The sequence below is a fragment of the Erinaceus europaeus genome, chromosome 14, assembly GCF_950295315.1.
Source record: "Erinaceus europaeus chromosome 14, mEriEur2.1, whole genome shotgun sequence".
Classification (NCBI taxonomy): Eukaryota; Metazoa; Chordata; class Mammalia; order Eulipotyphla; family Erinaceidae; genus Erinaceus; species Erinaceus europaeus.
This window is the reverse complement of record NC_080175.1, coordinates 5331531-5345174: the sequence shown is the minus strand read 5'-3', so window position 1 is coordinate 5345174 and position 13644 is coordinate 5331531. Positions and strand designations below refer to the sequence as shown.

Below are 13644 nucleotides of genomic sequence, written 5' to 3'. Positions count from 1 at the left end.
ATTTTCTTGACTTTTTTTGGGGGGAGGGGATAGGAAATAAAGAAATTGATAGAGTTGGAGATGATAGAGAGGGAGAGAGAAAGACAGACACCTGCAGACCTGCTTCACTGCTTGTGAAGTGACTCCCCTGCAGGTAGGGTAGGGAGCTGGGGCTTGAACCGGGATTCTTGCCTGGCTCCTTGCAATTTGTACTATCAATAGTTAATTCTTTACAGTAAATCAAATATGTGATGCTCCCCAAGCCGGGACCTTGTTAACAAAACAAAAAAAAATACAACTCCAAAGGCCTCAAGACAGGCAACAGGTGGGCACACCTGCAGATCAAGGGGAGGCAGGCGGGCAGTAGATGGAGGGGAGCCAGACAAGTCATGGAGGGCAGGTACTGGTCAAATGCTGAAGGGCCTGGGGTCACAGGAGGAGTGTGGATTTTGTCCTAAATTTTCAATTAACACTTTTTTTTAAACAAAACAGAAAAGTGATGAGTCATTTTTCATGATCCTTCCCAGAAGGTCTGTGGAAGCGAAGGGAGGTACAGACAGGATCTGTGAAGTTTGAAACCTTTCATCTCTGTTCTTCTGTTCTCTCTCTCTCTCTCTCTCTCTCTCTCTCTCTCTCTCATCTTCTATTTCTCATCAAATAAATAAATAGATGGTGAGGTACCCCACCCGGATAGAGTGTTTGCTTTTGCTGTGGCAAGTGCCAAGACCTACATTGGAGCCCCCCCCCCCCCCCACTAAAGGAAGCTTCTGTGCTATCGTGATGTCTTTCTCTCTGTTCCTTTATCTCTGTCTTTGTCTTTCTATCTGGAAAAAACAAAATTCAGTCTGGAGTGGTAAAACTCCAATGACAACAAAAAGAAATGTGTTGAACTTAGGAGAGGGAGAGGGAAATAGCTTATTGTTAGAGAACAGGCATTGCACACGTGAGGCTCCAGAGGCCCCAGGTTCAGTCCCCATCACCAGCATATGCAGAAGTGGAGCAGTGCTCTGGACATTCTCACCAAGTTAAATTAATAACTCTTTAAAAACAAAAATAAGGGGGAGTCGGGCTGTAGCACAGCAGGTTAAGCGCAGGTGGTGCAAAGCACAAGGACTGGCATAAGGATCCCGGTTCGAGCCCCGGCTCCCCATCTGCAGGGGAGTCGCTTCACAGGCGGTGAAGCAGGTCTGCAGGTGTCTATCTTTCTCTCCTCCTCTCTGTCTTCCCCTCCTCTCTCCATTTCTCTCTGTCCTATCCAACAACAACAACAATAATAACTACAACAATAAAACAACAAGGGCAACAAAAGGGAATAAATAAATAAAATAAATATTTAAAATATATATATATATGATAAAAGAAAAGAAAAGAAAAGAAAAATAAGGGCTGGGGAGACAGTATAGTGGATATGTAAAAAGACTTTCTTGGGGCTGGGTAGCGGTGGACCTGGTTGAATACACGTTATCATGTGCAAAGACCCAGGTTTGAGCCCCCGATCCCCACCTGCAGGGGGAAAGTTTTGCAAGTGGTGAAGCAGTGCTGCAGGTGTCTCTCTGTCTCTCTCTCTCTCCCTTGATCTCTCCCTTCCCTCTCAATTTTTGGCTGTCTCTATCAAATAAATATTTTTTTTAAAGACTTTTTTGCCTGAGACTAGAGTCCCAGGTTCATTCCCCAGCATTACCATCAGCCAGAGCTGTGCAGTGCTCTGGTCACTTGTCCATAGCTCTCCCATCAAAATAAAATAAATAGGAGGTCGGGTGGTAGCGCAGCGGGTTAAGTGCACCTGGAGCAAAGCGCAAGGACCAGCATAAGGATCCTGGTTCGAGCCTTCAGCTCCCCACCTGCAGGGGAGTCGCTTCACAGGCAGCGGTGAAGCAGGTCTGCAGGTGTCTGTCTTTCTCTCCTCCTCTCTGTCTTCCCCTCCTCTCTCCATTTCTCTCTGTCCTATCCAACAATGAACGACATCAACAATAACAACAATAACCACAACAAGGTTACAACAACAAGGGCAACAAAAGGGGGAAAATGGCCTCCAGGAGCAGTGGATTCATGGTGCAGGCACCGAGCCCCAGCAATAACCCTGGAGGCAAAAATTAAAAAAATAAAATAAAATAAATAGATGATATTTAAAAATAAAGATAGATTCTTTTAAAAAAAATAAATAGAAGAGGAGGTCGGGTTTTGGCACACCAGGTTAAGTACGCATACTACTTACTGCAAGGACCTGCACAAGCATCCTGGTTCAAGCCCCCAGCTCCCCATCTGCAGGGGGAAGCTTCACAAGCTGTGAGACAGGTCTGCAGGTGTCTGTCTTTCTCTCCCCCTCTCTGTCTACCTCTCCCCTTTGTTTCTCTCTCTGTCCTATCAAATAAAATTGAGGAAATGGCCACCAGGAGCAGTGGATTCATAGTGCCGGCACCAAGCCCCAGCAGTAACCTGGTGGCAAGAAAAAGAAATAAGAAATAAAATAAATAACTCAAGTCTTCCTGGTAGTCCTCAGGCCTCCTGAGGTGTCAGGGTCCTGTAGCCCAGGGCTTTTTTATTTTCTTAATAAATAGGTCTAGCATATTTTATTCTACACCAAACACATTTGGGATGGTTTTCTTTTCTCTCTCTTTTTTTTTTTATTTATAAAAAGGAAACATTGACAAAACCACAGGATAAGAGGGGCACAACTCCACACAGTTCCCACCACCAGAACTCCGTATCCCAACCTCTTCCCTGATAGCTTTCCTAGTCTTAATCCCTCAGGGAGCATGGACCCAGGGTCATTGTGGGATGCAGAAGGTGGAAGGTCTGGCTTCTGTCATTGCTTCCCCGCTGAACATGGGTGTTGACAGGTCAATCCATACTCCCAGCCTGCCTCTCTCTTCCCCTAGTGGGAGGGGGTTCTGGGGAAGCGGAGCTCCAGGAGACATTGGTGGGGTCGTCTGTCCAGGGAAGTCTGGTCAGCATCATGCTGGCATCTGGAACCCGGTGGCTGAAAAGAGAGTTAACATACAAAGCCAAACAAATTGTTGACCAATCATGGACCTAAAGGCTGGAATAGTGCAGATCAAGAGTTGGGGCCTGTAGCTATACTAGTTTTCGTTTATTTGTTTTCCCTGAGCCTGAAATCTGATATGCAGGTGGATCCAAGTTATTGTCAGGGGAGGTGATGTCATGGCTGCCAGAAGGACCAGAAAGCTGGATCAGGGAAGAGAGTAGCTCCCTAATATGGGAAAGGGGTATAAACATTGTTGACTGTAAACTCCATCGATTTGATTTGGTCTGGGGCCCATATTCAACTTAGGAGCCTATGTGACCTCTGCATCCCTGTAGATCTGAGCTCACATTTTGTGGTCATGAGTAGGAACATTCCAAGCTGCCCCAATATCGACCCATCTTCCTCAGGTGTAGCATAGAGTATGTTGTCCATGCTCCCTTCGGAGGATGGAACATTCTCTACCATTGTTGATCCAAGTGGAGGGCGAGGTCCTATGGGGGGCCCACAAAGGGGTCTATTGTGTTGTTCCTGCTAGAGATGAGAGAGATTTATTCAAGGTCTAGGCCCATTATGTCTGTTTGGGAATCTCAGGACTCCCCAAATAGGGCCCCAGCTGAATGGGTGGCCCAGGGCTTTTTATACTGAGTCCTGGGTCACTTGGGTTGAGGTGGGGTGGGGAGGTTGCTCACACTGTGTCTGATGGGGTGCCACTCCGGGTTGGGTCCCCACACCAGGTGTTTGGCCCCATGCCTGGTGAAACAGTGACAAGGTTGGCACCTGTGACATGAGGAGGAAAGGGGATGTGGGGACTTCTCACAGGGAGCTGGGATACCTGCCTAGTTCCTTTCTGCTCCAATTTCCAGGAATACCACAGTGGCCAGGTGTTTGTGTGTGCATACAAGGAGGTCCTGGTGTGAGGGGCTTGGGGGAGGGGCTTGAGGGGAGTTGGGGAAGGCTCTCCTGACTACTAAGGCTGGTCACCTGCAAGTGTGTTCACAAACCCCCAAACCCCCCCCCCTTACTTTCAGGCTCCCCTTTCTCCCTCCTCCTGTGGGTGGAGTCCTCTAGCTACCTAAGCCACTGCCCTGAGTGTCCAGCTCTGTGCTCACTACTCTGGGGGGGGGGACCCAGGTGAATGGACAGGAGAGAAGGGGGGATCAGGCCACTGGCCACTGACTAGGAGGACACAGAGGTCAGGCCTGCAGGGGTGGCATCCTCTCTCTGACTTAGCCCTCAGAGTCCTCTACGAAAGACCTCTATGTCCTCTGAATAACTGAGGCTTAGAGAGTTTAAGAGGCTCCCCTGAGGGCAGGGGTAGATAGCATAATGGTTATGCAAAGAGACTCTCTTGCCTGAGGCTCCAAAGTCCCAGGCCCAATGCCCTGTACCACCATAAGCCACAGCTGAGCAATGCTCTGGTAAAAAAAAAAAAAAAAAAAGAGGCTGGTAGCAGGAAGCTAGGGAGAGGCAGAGCTGGATTGGAGCCTTGATGCTCATGTCCCATTGCTGCTGCTGACCAGAGGGTGGCACAGAGATGCCCTGCTCCATCCCCTGCCTCTGGGACCCTGCGTTGCCTGGAGACATATTCCATATTCCCCAGCAAGGAGCTCACTGCACAGGGTATAGGGGGGTAATCAGCATTACAGCCTGGGCTCTTGTAGTTTTCTAGAAGTTCACCCAAAGGCCCCAGGTGGGGGTGTCAGAGGAGAAAACGGGGCTGCTTGCTGGGTCTTCTGGGAGCGGAATCACAGAGTCCTCTGGCAGGAAGTGGTGTGAAGAGTTCACGGCCCTTTGAATGCACAGAGTCTCTGAGCAGGAAGCCTGAGGGTTGGAGAGCACTCAGCTCTGAGTGCTGGGGAGCTGAGCCACACAGGAAACAGAAAGCTCACTCAGCTGCCAGGTCGGTCGGGGAGCAAAGCAGTTGTGTTGATAAAGCAAAGATACACTCAAAAAAGAGAATCTCACGCAGACTCTCCTGATCTGAGTTTCAGTGGGGCATTTCGGTTTTGGAGAGGTAGGGTGTAGGGCAGGGTCTGAGGCCTTGGCCCCCTCCCCAGGGCTTGCTCCCTCCAAGGCCCTCTGAAAAAGTCCATATGCCAATGTCACCTTAATGGGAGTATAATGAGGTGGGGTCCCCCTGATGGCAGGGCAGCAGGTAACTGTGGAGAGACTTTGCTCAGATGGTCTTTGTGGTCTTTATTTTTTCCTCAAGACCAGTGGTTGAAAATAAAAATGGAATTATCTTCTGACCCAGAAGTACCACTCTTAGGCATTTATCTGAAAGACACAATAATTCACAGCTGCATTGTTCACACTAGCCAAATGAGTAGGAGCAGCAAACTACCCACTCACAGGTGATTGCCTTGTGGGGGTGCTAGCATAATGGATATGCAAACAGACTTTCATGTCTAAAACTGTAAGGTCCCAGGTTCAATCCCCCACACCACCATAAGCCAGAGCTGAGCCAGAGCTGCTTTGGTAATAAATAAATAAATCAATAATAACAGGAGACTAACTAAAGTTATGGAATATACACTCCATGGAATTCTACTCTGAAATAAAAAAAAAAAAGAGTATTATGTCCTTTGGGGAATAATGGATGGAACTGAAAGTGATTATGCTAACAGAAATAAGAGCTGCAAGACAACTACCAGATGGTTTCACTCCTATGTGGATTTTTGAAAATGAAAAAATAAAGAAAAAAAAAACTTTCTAACACCTAATGAAAATGAAGGTGGTTATCTATTATCTTTGGAAGGTAGAGTCTAAATACCCAAGAAGAGATGACCTGGTAGAGAAGTTATAGGACATACATTCAGTGGAATACCACTCTGCAGTCAAAAATTGTATCATTTGGAATAAAATTATTGTAACTAGAGGTGATTGTGTTAAGTGAAATAAGTAAAGCGGTAAAGGCAACTATGGGATGGTTTTTGTCATATGTGGAATACAGAAGACTAAAGCAAATGAACTTAAAAAGAAGGGGAAAAGAAATAGCCAACTCTCGGGAGTCGGGCGGTGGCGCAGTGGGTTAAGCGCGTGGCACAAAGTGCAGGGACCGGCGTAAGGATCCCAGTTTGAGCCCCCGGCTCCCCACCTGCAGGGGAGTCGCTTCACGGGCGGTGAAGCAGGTCTGCAGGTGTCTATCTTTCTCTCCCCTCTCTCTCTGTCTTCCCCTCCTCTCTCCATTTCTCTCTGTCCTATCCAACAACAAAGCAACGTCAACAATGGCAATAATAAGCGCAACGAGGCTGCAACAACTAGGGCAACAAAAAGGGGGAAAAATGGCCTCCAGGAGCGGTGGATTCATGGTGCAGGCACCGAGCCCAGCCATAATCCTGGAGGAGAAAAAAAAAAAAGAAAGAAAGAAATAGCCAACTCTCTCTCTGAAGTACCTGCATGAATAAAGATTTGTGTTCCCTCTCCGCTCCGGGTCTCCTCTCTCCCCCGTGGCACAGCCTGACAAAGGGAAAAAAGGAAAAAAAGAATGAGGAAGGGAAATAAGCTTCTGCAGATTTGGAGGAAGGTGAAAAGAGGAATCTCTGGCTTTGGCACTGTCCTGTGGACTGCACTGAGCTCAACCTCCTGGCTGCCTAAATGAGTCAAGTCAAACAACAAGAATTTGCCCAGGTAGAATAGGTGAGAATGAAGGAGACCGTCAGAAGAAGAGCAGAACCAGTGACTTCAGTCTGGGAAGTTTAGCTGGCCAGGTCTTCTTCTTCTTCTAGCGTTTGCCCTTCTTCCACAGCCAGTCAACAGGTCAGGTTGAAAGCTGTCAGGAGCTGCTTGTTGCTGGCTTTGAAAGTGACTGGGATCCATGTGGATTCAGTCGGCTAGGAAGGATCGTCAGTTTCCCCAATGAATGGGGACTCACGGGATGCACCACGAGAAGGTCGATCCAATGCATCCCTGAAACACTTTAAGAACAATAAAGATCTTTTTTGTGGTTTTTTTTTTATCTTTATGGGAGTGACAGGTTCTGGATACCTTCATCTTCTCCTCCGACTCATCTTATGTTGCAGTCTGATATCACAAGCTAGTCACCCAAGTCCAAACAGTGAGTACTATTCAAATTGAAAGACAGTATAACGAATCCTAACAGCAAAGAAAAAAAAAAAAAAAGACTGGAAACCACCAAGATTTTTTTTTCAATATTCCATTTATTCAAAAGTACATAAATACGTGACATAGTACAGAATATAAACACTATAAAACTTGACTTGAGTAATGAAACGCGCTCCTAAGAAAGAAACACTGTTTGTGGAGTCACCTGTGCCTAGCAGCTCAGAGGCCCTCGTTCGAATCACAGGGGCAGGGGGAGGGGGGAGGCAGCATGGTGCTGGTGTCATAGTCCTCGTATACTTTACAGCCACAGTCGTCACAGCACTGGAGGATGGATGTGGTTCCCGCGACATCTTCCGGGGCAAGCAAGGCTGGAGTAGCGTTAAAAAATGAACAGCACGGCGTCTTTGGAGTTCTTAACAAAAGACACACACACACAAACACACAGAGTGTGGGGTTAGAATTTTTTTCTTTTTCTCAAATTCATCTAACTCAATGGTCACAAACTATCTTCCCATTATTGGAAAGTTCTTCTTCCCCAAATGTAGTGACATCTTTTTATTTGGTGTGTTGTTATTTTTTTATTAGCGATTTAAATATTGATTTACACAATTATAAAATAACAAGGACATAGTTCCACACCCGTTTCCACCACCAGAGTTCTGTGATACATTCTCTCCATGGGAAACTGCAGTAGTTCTCTCAAGATCACAGACGTAGGTTGACTCTATTTCTATTACTATCTATTTATAGTTTTATACATTTCCCTCTTATTTTTCCTATGGCCCTGCCTTCCCATTCTTTCTGACTCACACCTACTACTTCTGAGTCTTTTTTTTTAAATATTTATTTTATTTATTTATTCCCTTTTGTTGCCCTTGTTGTTTTATTGTTGTAGTTATTATTATTGTTGTTGTCATTGTTGGATAGGACAGAGAGAAATGGAGAGAGGAGGGGAAGACAGAGAGGAGGAGAGAAAGATAGACACCTGCAGACCCACTTCACCGCCTGTGAAGCGACTCCCCTGAAGGTGGGGAGCCGGGGCTCGAACCGGGATCCTTATGCCGGTCCTTGTGCTTTGCGCCACCTGCGCTTAACCCGCTGAGCTACCGCCCGACTCCCCTGAGTCTTTTTTTGTTCCTCTTTTCTCTACAGGTCCTGATGGAATTGGAGTTCAGAGCCCTCTGGTTATCTTCTAACATTTCTCCTGCTCTGGGAGTCTGGACCAAAATTCTTTCTGGGTTGCAGAAGGTATTTTGTCACTGCTTCTCCAGTGGACATGGGCCCCCGACCTGTTTCTATCTTTCCCTAGTGTGTAGTGATCTCTTTCTGACCTACACTCATCAGGCGTCTTCAAGGACCTTCACACAGCTCAGCTTCCCTGTGCTCATAGTGGCCTCCTCCCTGTCCCTAAGGTCACGGGGTGATGATAGTTGAGAGGATTCCCAGCTCCGGCAAGAGGAGGGGGATTCAGCCGATGACCAATCTGTGTAAGTCTCCGGTGTTCAGGACAGGGACAGAAAGGGGCCAGGCTCCCATGTCCCTCACTGGTTGGTGAGGGTCAAAATTCAATGAGGTAAAGTGACAGCAAAATATTGTTGACATGAGCTCAGAGGATTGTGAGCGCAGAACCTTCCTCTTATGAGCTCACAAGCCCCAGCCCCCCACCCACCACCAAGGCTCCACACCCACTCATCCCTCTCTTTTCTAACCTACTCCCAGGTCTTGCTTAGAAAGCAAGCCTTGGTTTCCCATTGAAGGGGTGTCATGTGCTAAGGCCCACGTCACTCACTTCAGTGCATTGGCCACTTTGCAGTAAAAACAGATGACAACACTCATCAGTATAAGCGTGGCTGCCAGGATCCCGCCAGCAATGCCGAGTGTGATTATTGAGTTGACTTTTGCTTCACCTAGGCAAAGAAACACAGGCAGGCAGAGTGTGTCTCTCGTTTTATCCCTATCTTTTCCTCCCTTCTCAATTTCTCTGTTTTATCAAAAAAGGAAAAGAAAAAAAATTACCACCAGGAGCAGTAGATTCATTGTGCAGGTACTTACTCAGTCACAGCCATAACACTGGTAGAGAGAGGAAGAAAGAAAGAAAGAAAGAAAGAAAGGAAGGAAGGAAGAAGGAAGAGAGAAAGAAAGATAGAAAGTAGAAAAGAAAAAATATCAGAAAGTAATAAAAAATAAAGTTTTGAGTTATCCCTCTGAGAATTGCCATTCCTCTCCCCACCCCACCCCATCCTAACTTCTCCCAGGGAGTCCAATTTCTCTGAAATGAAAATTCTCTATGAAATTCCCTGAAGCTGGGGAAAAGCAAGGAACAAAGAATAAATAATCCATCCCCCAGAGCATACTCACCACCATCTAATTCATAGTCAATGCCGAATGAGGGCCAACAATTAAAAAATATTAAAATTAAAGTAAACTTTAGGGAATAATCCATCATATCAGGAATTTCCCAAACTGTTGAGAAGAAAATTCGAATTCTCCCTGTTAAGAGTCATCTGATATGTTTGAAGGGTTCACTGTTGGAAGAGTTTACTTCCAGAAAGCCAACCTCTACCAGAACTAGCAGTAAAGGCAGCTGCACCTCACTGTCACTGACTTGTGGTCACTGAGTGTGTCTGGCCACAGGCTGTGTGACATCAGCTCTCTGGGTACCAGCTCTGGCCCGAGGAGTTCCGAATTCCACCCCGTGTTCTGACACACTCTGGCACCACTAAACATACGAGCACCCGAATGCTTTTGTAACACTTTTCTAGTTTCGTCTCCCTTGGAGAGTCTTGGTGGGGTTTTTTGTTTGTTTGTTTGTTTTTGTAAAGTTAGATTGCTGAGTCTGTACCCCCATTCCACTTGAACCTCAAGTGTTTATCGGTCAACAGGAATCTTGTTTTTATAGCATCAGTGAGAGGGAAGCGAATCTATGAAACACCAGAGAACCAGGCACTGTTTCTCTTATCTGAGAAAGAAGAGGAAAAAAAAAAGAAAGACAAGGGGCTGGGTGGTGGCACACTTGGTTGAGGGCACGTGCAACGGTGCCCAAGGACACAGGTATGCGTGCCCAGTTCCCACCTGCAGGGGGCCAAAGGTTGATAAGCCCTGAAGCAGGGATGGTGGTGTCTTTCTGTCTCCTCCTCTCTTCTCAAGTTCTGGCTGTCTCAATCCAATCAATAAAGATAATTTTTTTTTTAATTTTTTATTTGAGAAAGGATTAGTGAACAAAAGCATAAGGTAGGAGGGGTACAACTCCACACAATTCCCAACACCCAATCCCCATAACCCACCCCCTCCCATGGTAGCTTTCCCATTCTCTATCCCTCTGGGAGCATGGACCCAGGGTCGTTGAGGGTTGCAGAAGGTAGAAGGTCTGGCTTCTGTAATTGCTTCCCCGCTGAACATGGGCGTTGACTGGTCGGTCCATACTCCCAGTCTGCCTCTCTCTTTCCCTAGTAGGGTGTGACTCTGGGGAAGCTGAGCTCCAGGACACATTGGTGGGGTCTTCAATCCAGGGAAGCCTAGCCAGCATCCTGGTGGCATCTGGAACCTGGTGATTGAAAAGAGAGTTAACATATGAAGCCAAACAATTTGTTGAGCAATCATGGATCCCAAGCTTGGAATAGTGGAGAGGAAGTGTTAGGGAGGTACTCACTGCAAACTCTAGTGTAGTCCTGCTTTCAGGTATATATTTTGCAGTAGTTTATGGATACGTGTGCACATAAGTTCTCTCTCACAGAAACTGGTGTATATCTAGGTTATGGGACTTTGTTAGAAAGTGAACTAATTTTTTAATTGTTTTTTTTTTTTAAAAAAAAAAAAAAGACACCCAGAAGTAGTAATAGGTATAGGGGTGGCTTAGGAAGTAAAAGCTAGACCACTGAAAAAGTAGGGGAATACACACATACACGTGCACACACACACACACACACACACACACACACACACACAGAGTTATAGAATCAGTCCGTATCAACAACCTTGAGAGAACAACTGCAGTTTCCAGTGGAAGGGATGGGACCCAAAACTCTGGTGGTGGGAACCATATGAAATTATACCCCTATTATCTTGCAATTTTGTAAACCAATACTAAAACATTAATTAATTAAAAAATAAAATCAATTTGAATTTTCAGTAAAATGAAGTCCCAGTGATTCGGGAAAGCTAACATCTAAGGATGCTCATAGGAGCCAAGCAGCGGCACATGATAAAAGGCACATGCACCATATGAAAGGACCTGGGTTCAAGACCCCCCTGTCCCTACCTCTAGCTCCCTCTTAATTTCTCTCTGTCTCTCCCCAGTAAATAGACAAATCTCTTTAAAAGTATTTGTTTTGGAGACAGGAAGAAATTGAGAGGGAAGGGGAGATAGAAAGGGTGAGGAAGGAGGCTAGGCAGTGGCACACTTGTTTAAACACACACATTACCATTCACAAAGACTGGCTTTGAGTCCTTGCTCCCCCAACCTGCAGGGAGGAAGCTTCACAAGTGGTGAAGCCATGCTGTGAGTGTCTCTCTATCTCCCCCCTCACAATTTCTCTCTTTATTCAATAAATAAATACATTTTAAAGATACTCATAACACTAGGGAAAGGTAAAAATAGGCTGGAAGTTCGGATTGGCCCACCAATGCTCGTGTCCACTGGAGAAACAGTGAAAGAATAGCCAGACCTCCCACCTTCTATACCCCAGAAAGAAGTTTGGGCCATACTCCCAAATGGGGAGAAATGTTAGTGGAAGATGAATTGACCAGAGGGCTCTGAACTCCAATTCCATTAGGACCTGAAGAGAGAAGAGGAAGAAAAAAAAAAAAAAAAAAAGGAAGGGGAACACTCAGAAGCAGAAATAGAAGTAGTAGTTGTGAATTAGAAAGGAAGAGAAAGCAGGGCCATAGGAAAAAGGGCAAATATATATAAATAAAGATAGATGGTTAGGGAGTCTGGCAGTAGCACAGCGGGTTAAGCTCAGGTGGCACAAAGCACAGGAACCGGCATAAGGATCCGGGTTTGAGCCGCTGCCTCCCCACCTGCAGAGGAGTCGCTTCACAGGTGGTGAAGCAGGTCTGCAGGTGTCTGTCTTTCTCTCCTCCTCTCTGTCTTCCCCTCCTCTCTCCATTTCTCTCTGTCCTATCCAACAACGATGACATCAATAACTACAACAATAAAAAACAAGGGCAACAAAAGGAAAAATAAATAAATATTTTAAAATATATAGAGAGATATATGGTTATAGAAATAATAGTCAACCCACATCTGTGACTTTGGGAGAACCACTGCAGTTTCCAGTTGAGGGAATTCTTCTTCTTCTAGCGTTTGCCCTTCTTCTGTAGCCAGTCAACAGCGTCAGGTTGATCCTGATGTAAAGTTTCGAGACCTCCTTTGAATCTGGAGAGGTGGCAGTCGTTGACTATGTGGGTCATAGTCTGTCTGGAGCCGCAGGGGCAGTTCGGGTCATCTCTGGCTCCCCAGCGATGGAACATAGCGGCGCACCGGCCATGGCCTGTTCGATAGCGACTGAGGAGGGCCCAGTCATAACGTGCCAGGTCAAAGCCGGGTTGACGCTTGCAGGGGTCTGTGATGAGGTGTTTGTTCTTTACCTCAGCTGACTGCCAGCTCTGTTTCCAAGAGTCTGGAACAGAGAAGTTCAGTGTAGGCGTAGGGGACCAGATTGGGTGACGAGATGTCAAGCATTGGACAGGGTGGGCGAAGATATCCGCGTATATTGGCAGGTCCTGTCGAGCGTAGACGTGGGAAATGAACTTAGATGATGCCGCATCCCGACGAATATCTGGCGGGGCGATGTTGCTAAGAACTGGCAGTCATGGGACCGGGGTGGAACGGATGGTTCCAGAAATGATCCTCATGGAGGAATATAATTTGGAATCGACCAAGTGGACATGGGGGCTACGGAACCATCCTGGGGCACAGTATTCTGCAGTGGAATAGCATAATGCCAGAGAGGATGATCGTAGTGTGGAAGCGCTCGCGCCCCATGAGGAGCTGGCCAGTCTTGCAATGATGTGATTTCTCGCGCCCACCTTTGCTGCAGTTTTTATGAGATGTTCGTGAAATGACAGGGTGCGATCGAGAGTAACGCCAAGATAGACTGGCTGGGCTTCATGCCGGATTCTCGTATCGCCAAGCTGCACATTAAGCTCACGCGAGGCCGAGGCATGGTGTAGATGGAAAACAGATGATACCGTTTTTGCAGTGCTAGGGATTAGTCGCCATTTTTTACAGTAATCAGATATCAGAGACATGTCTTTCCTGAGTGTTTCCTCAAGGATGTCGAACTTTGAGGGAATGGGGACACAGAGCTCTTGTGGTGGAAACATTGTGGAACTGGATCCCTGTCATCTTATAATTTTATAAATCAATATTAAATCACTAATTAAAATAAATATATAAAATGCATGAAAGGATAAAAAACATACTCATACACCTAAAAGTTCAGTTATAGAACTTGGTTGGACTTATGTATCAATAATACAATGAAATAATGTCCAACTATCACCGCTTAACAGGATGCAGATACAGGATAATGGACTTGGGGTCATTGGGTGTGGACTTGGGAATTTTATCACTTTATGGTTAAGACAAAAAGACTTCAAGGGGGGTTGGG

The 13644-nt window shown here is 46.2% G+C and overlaps 1 protein-coding gene across 1 annotated transcript; it reads right to left on the bottom strand.

Moving 5' to 3' along the window:
* Positions 1-7111: 7111 nt before the first annotated feature.
* Positions 7112-9655, bottom strand: LOC132532624 (protein FAM24B-like). The gene is made up of 3 exons (XM_060170947.1): positions 9389-9655; positions 8820-8937; positions 7112-7442 (listed from the first exon to the last, which is right to left on the bottom strand). Exons 1-3 carry the CDS (start codon positions 9474-9476, stop codon positions 7250-7252), a joined length of 399 nt encoding a protein of 132 aa, XP_060026930.1. The 5' UTR covers positions 9477-9655; the 3' UTR covers positions 7112-7249.
* Positions 9656-13644: the final 3989 nt, after the last annotated feature.

What these genes read in the sequence shown, in the direction of transcription:
- LOC132532624 (XM_060170947.1), bottom strand. Translation starts at nt 9,476, where the DNA reads ATGATGGATTATTCCCTAAAGTTTACTTTAATTTTAATATTTTTTAAT. An exon ending in TGACTATGAATTAGATGGTG is followed by an intron (nt 8,938 to 9,388) that starts GTGAGTATGCTC and finishes TTCTTTGCCTAG; the next exon opens with GTGAAGCAAAAGTCAACTCA. An exon ending in AAAGTGGCCAATGCACTGAA is followed by an intron (nt 7,443 to 8,819) that starts GTGAGTGACGTG and finishes TCTTTTGTTAAG; the next exon opens with AACTCCAAAGACGCCGTGCT.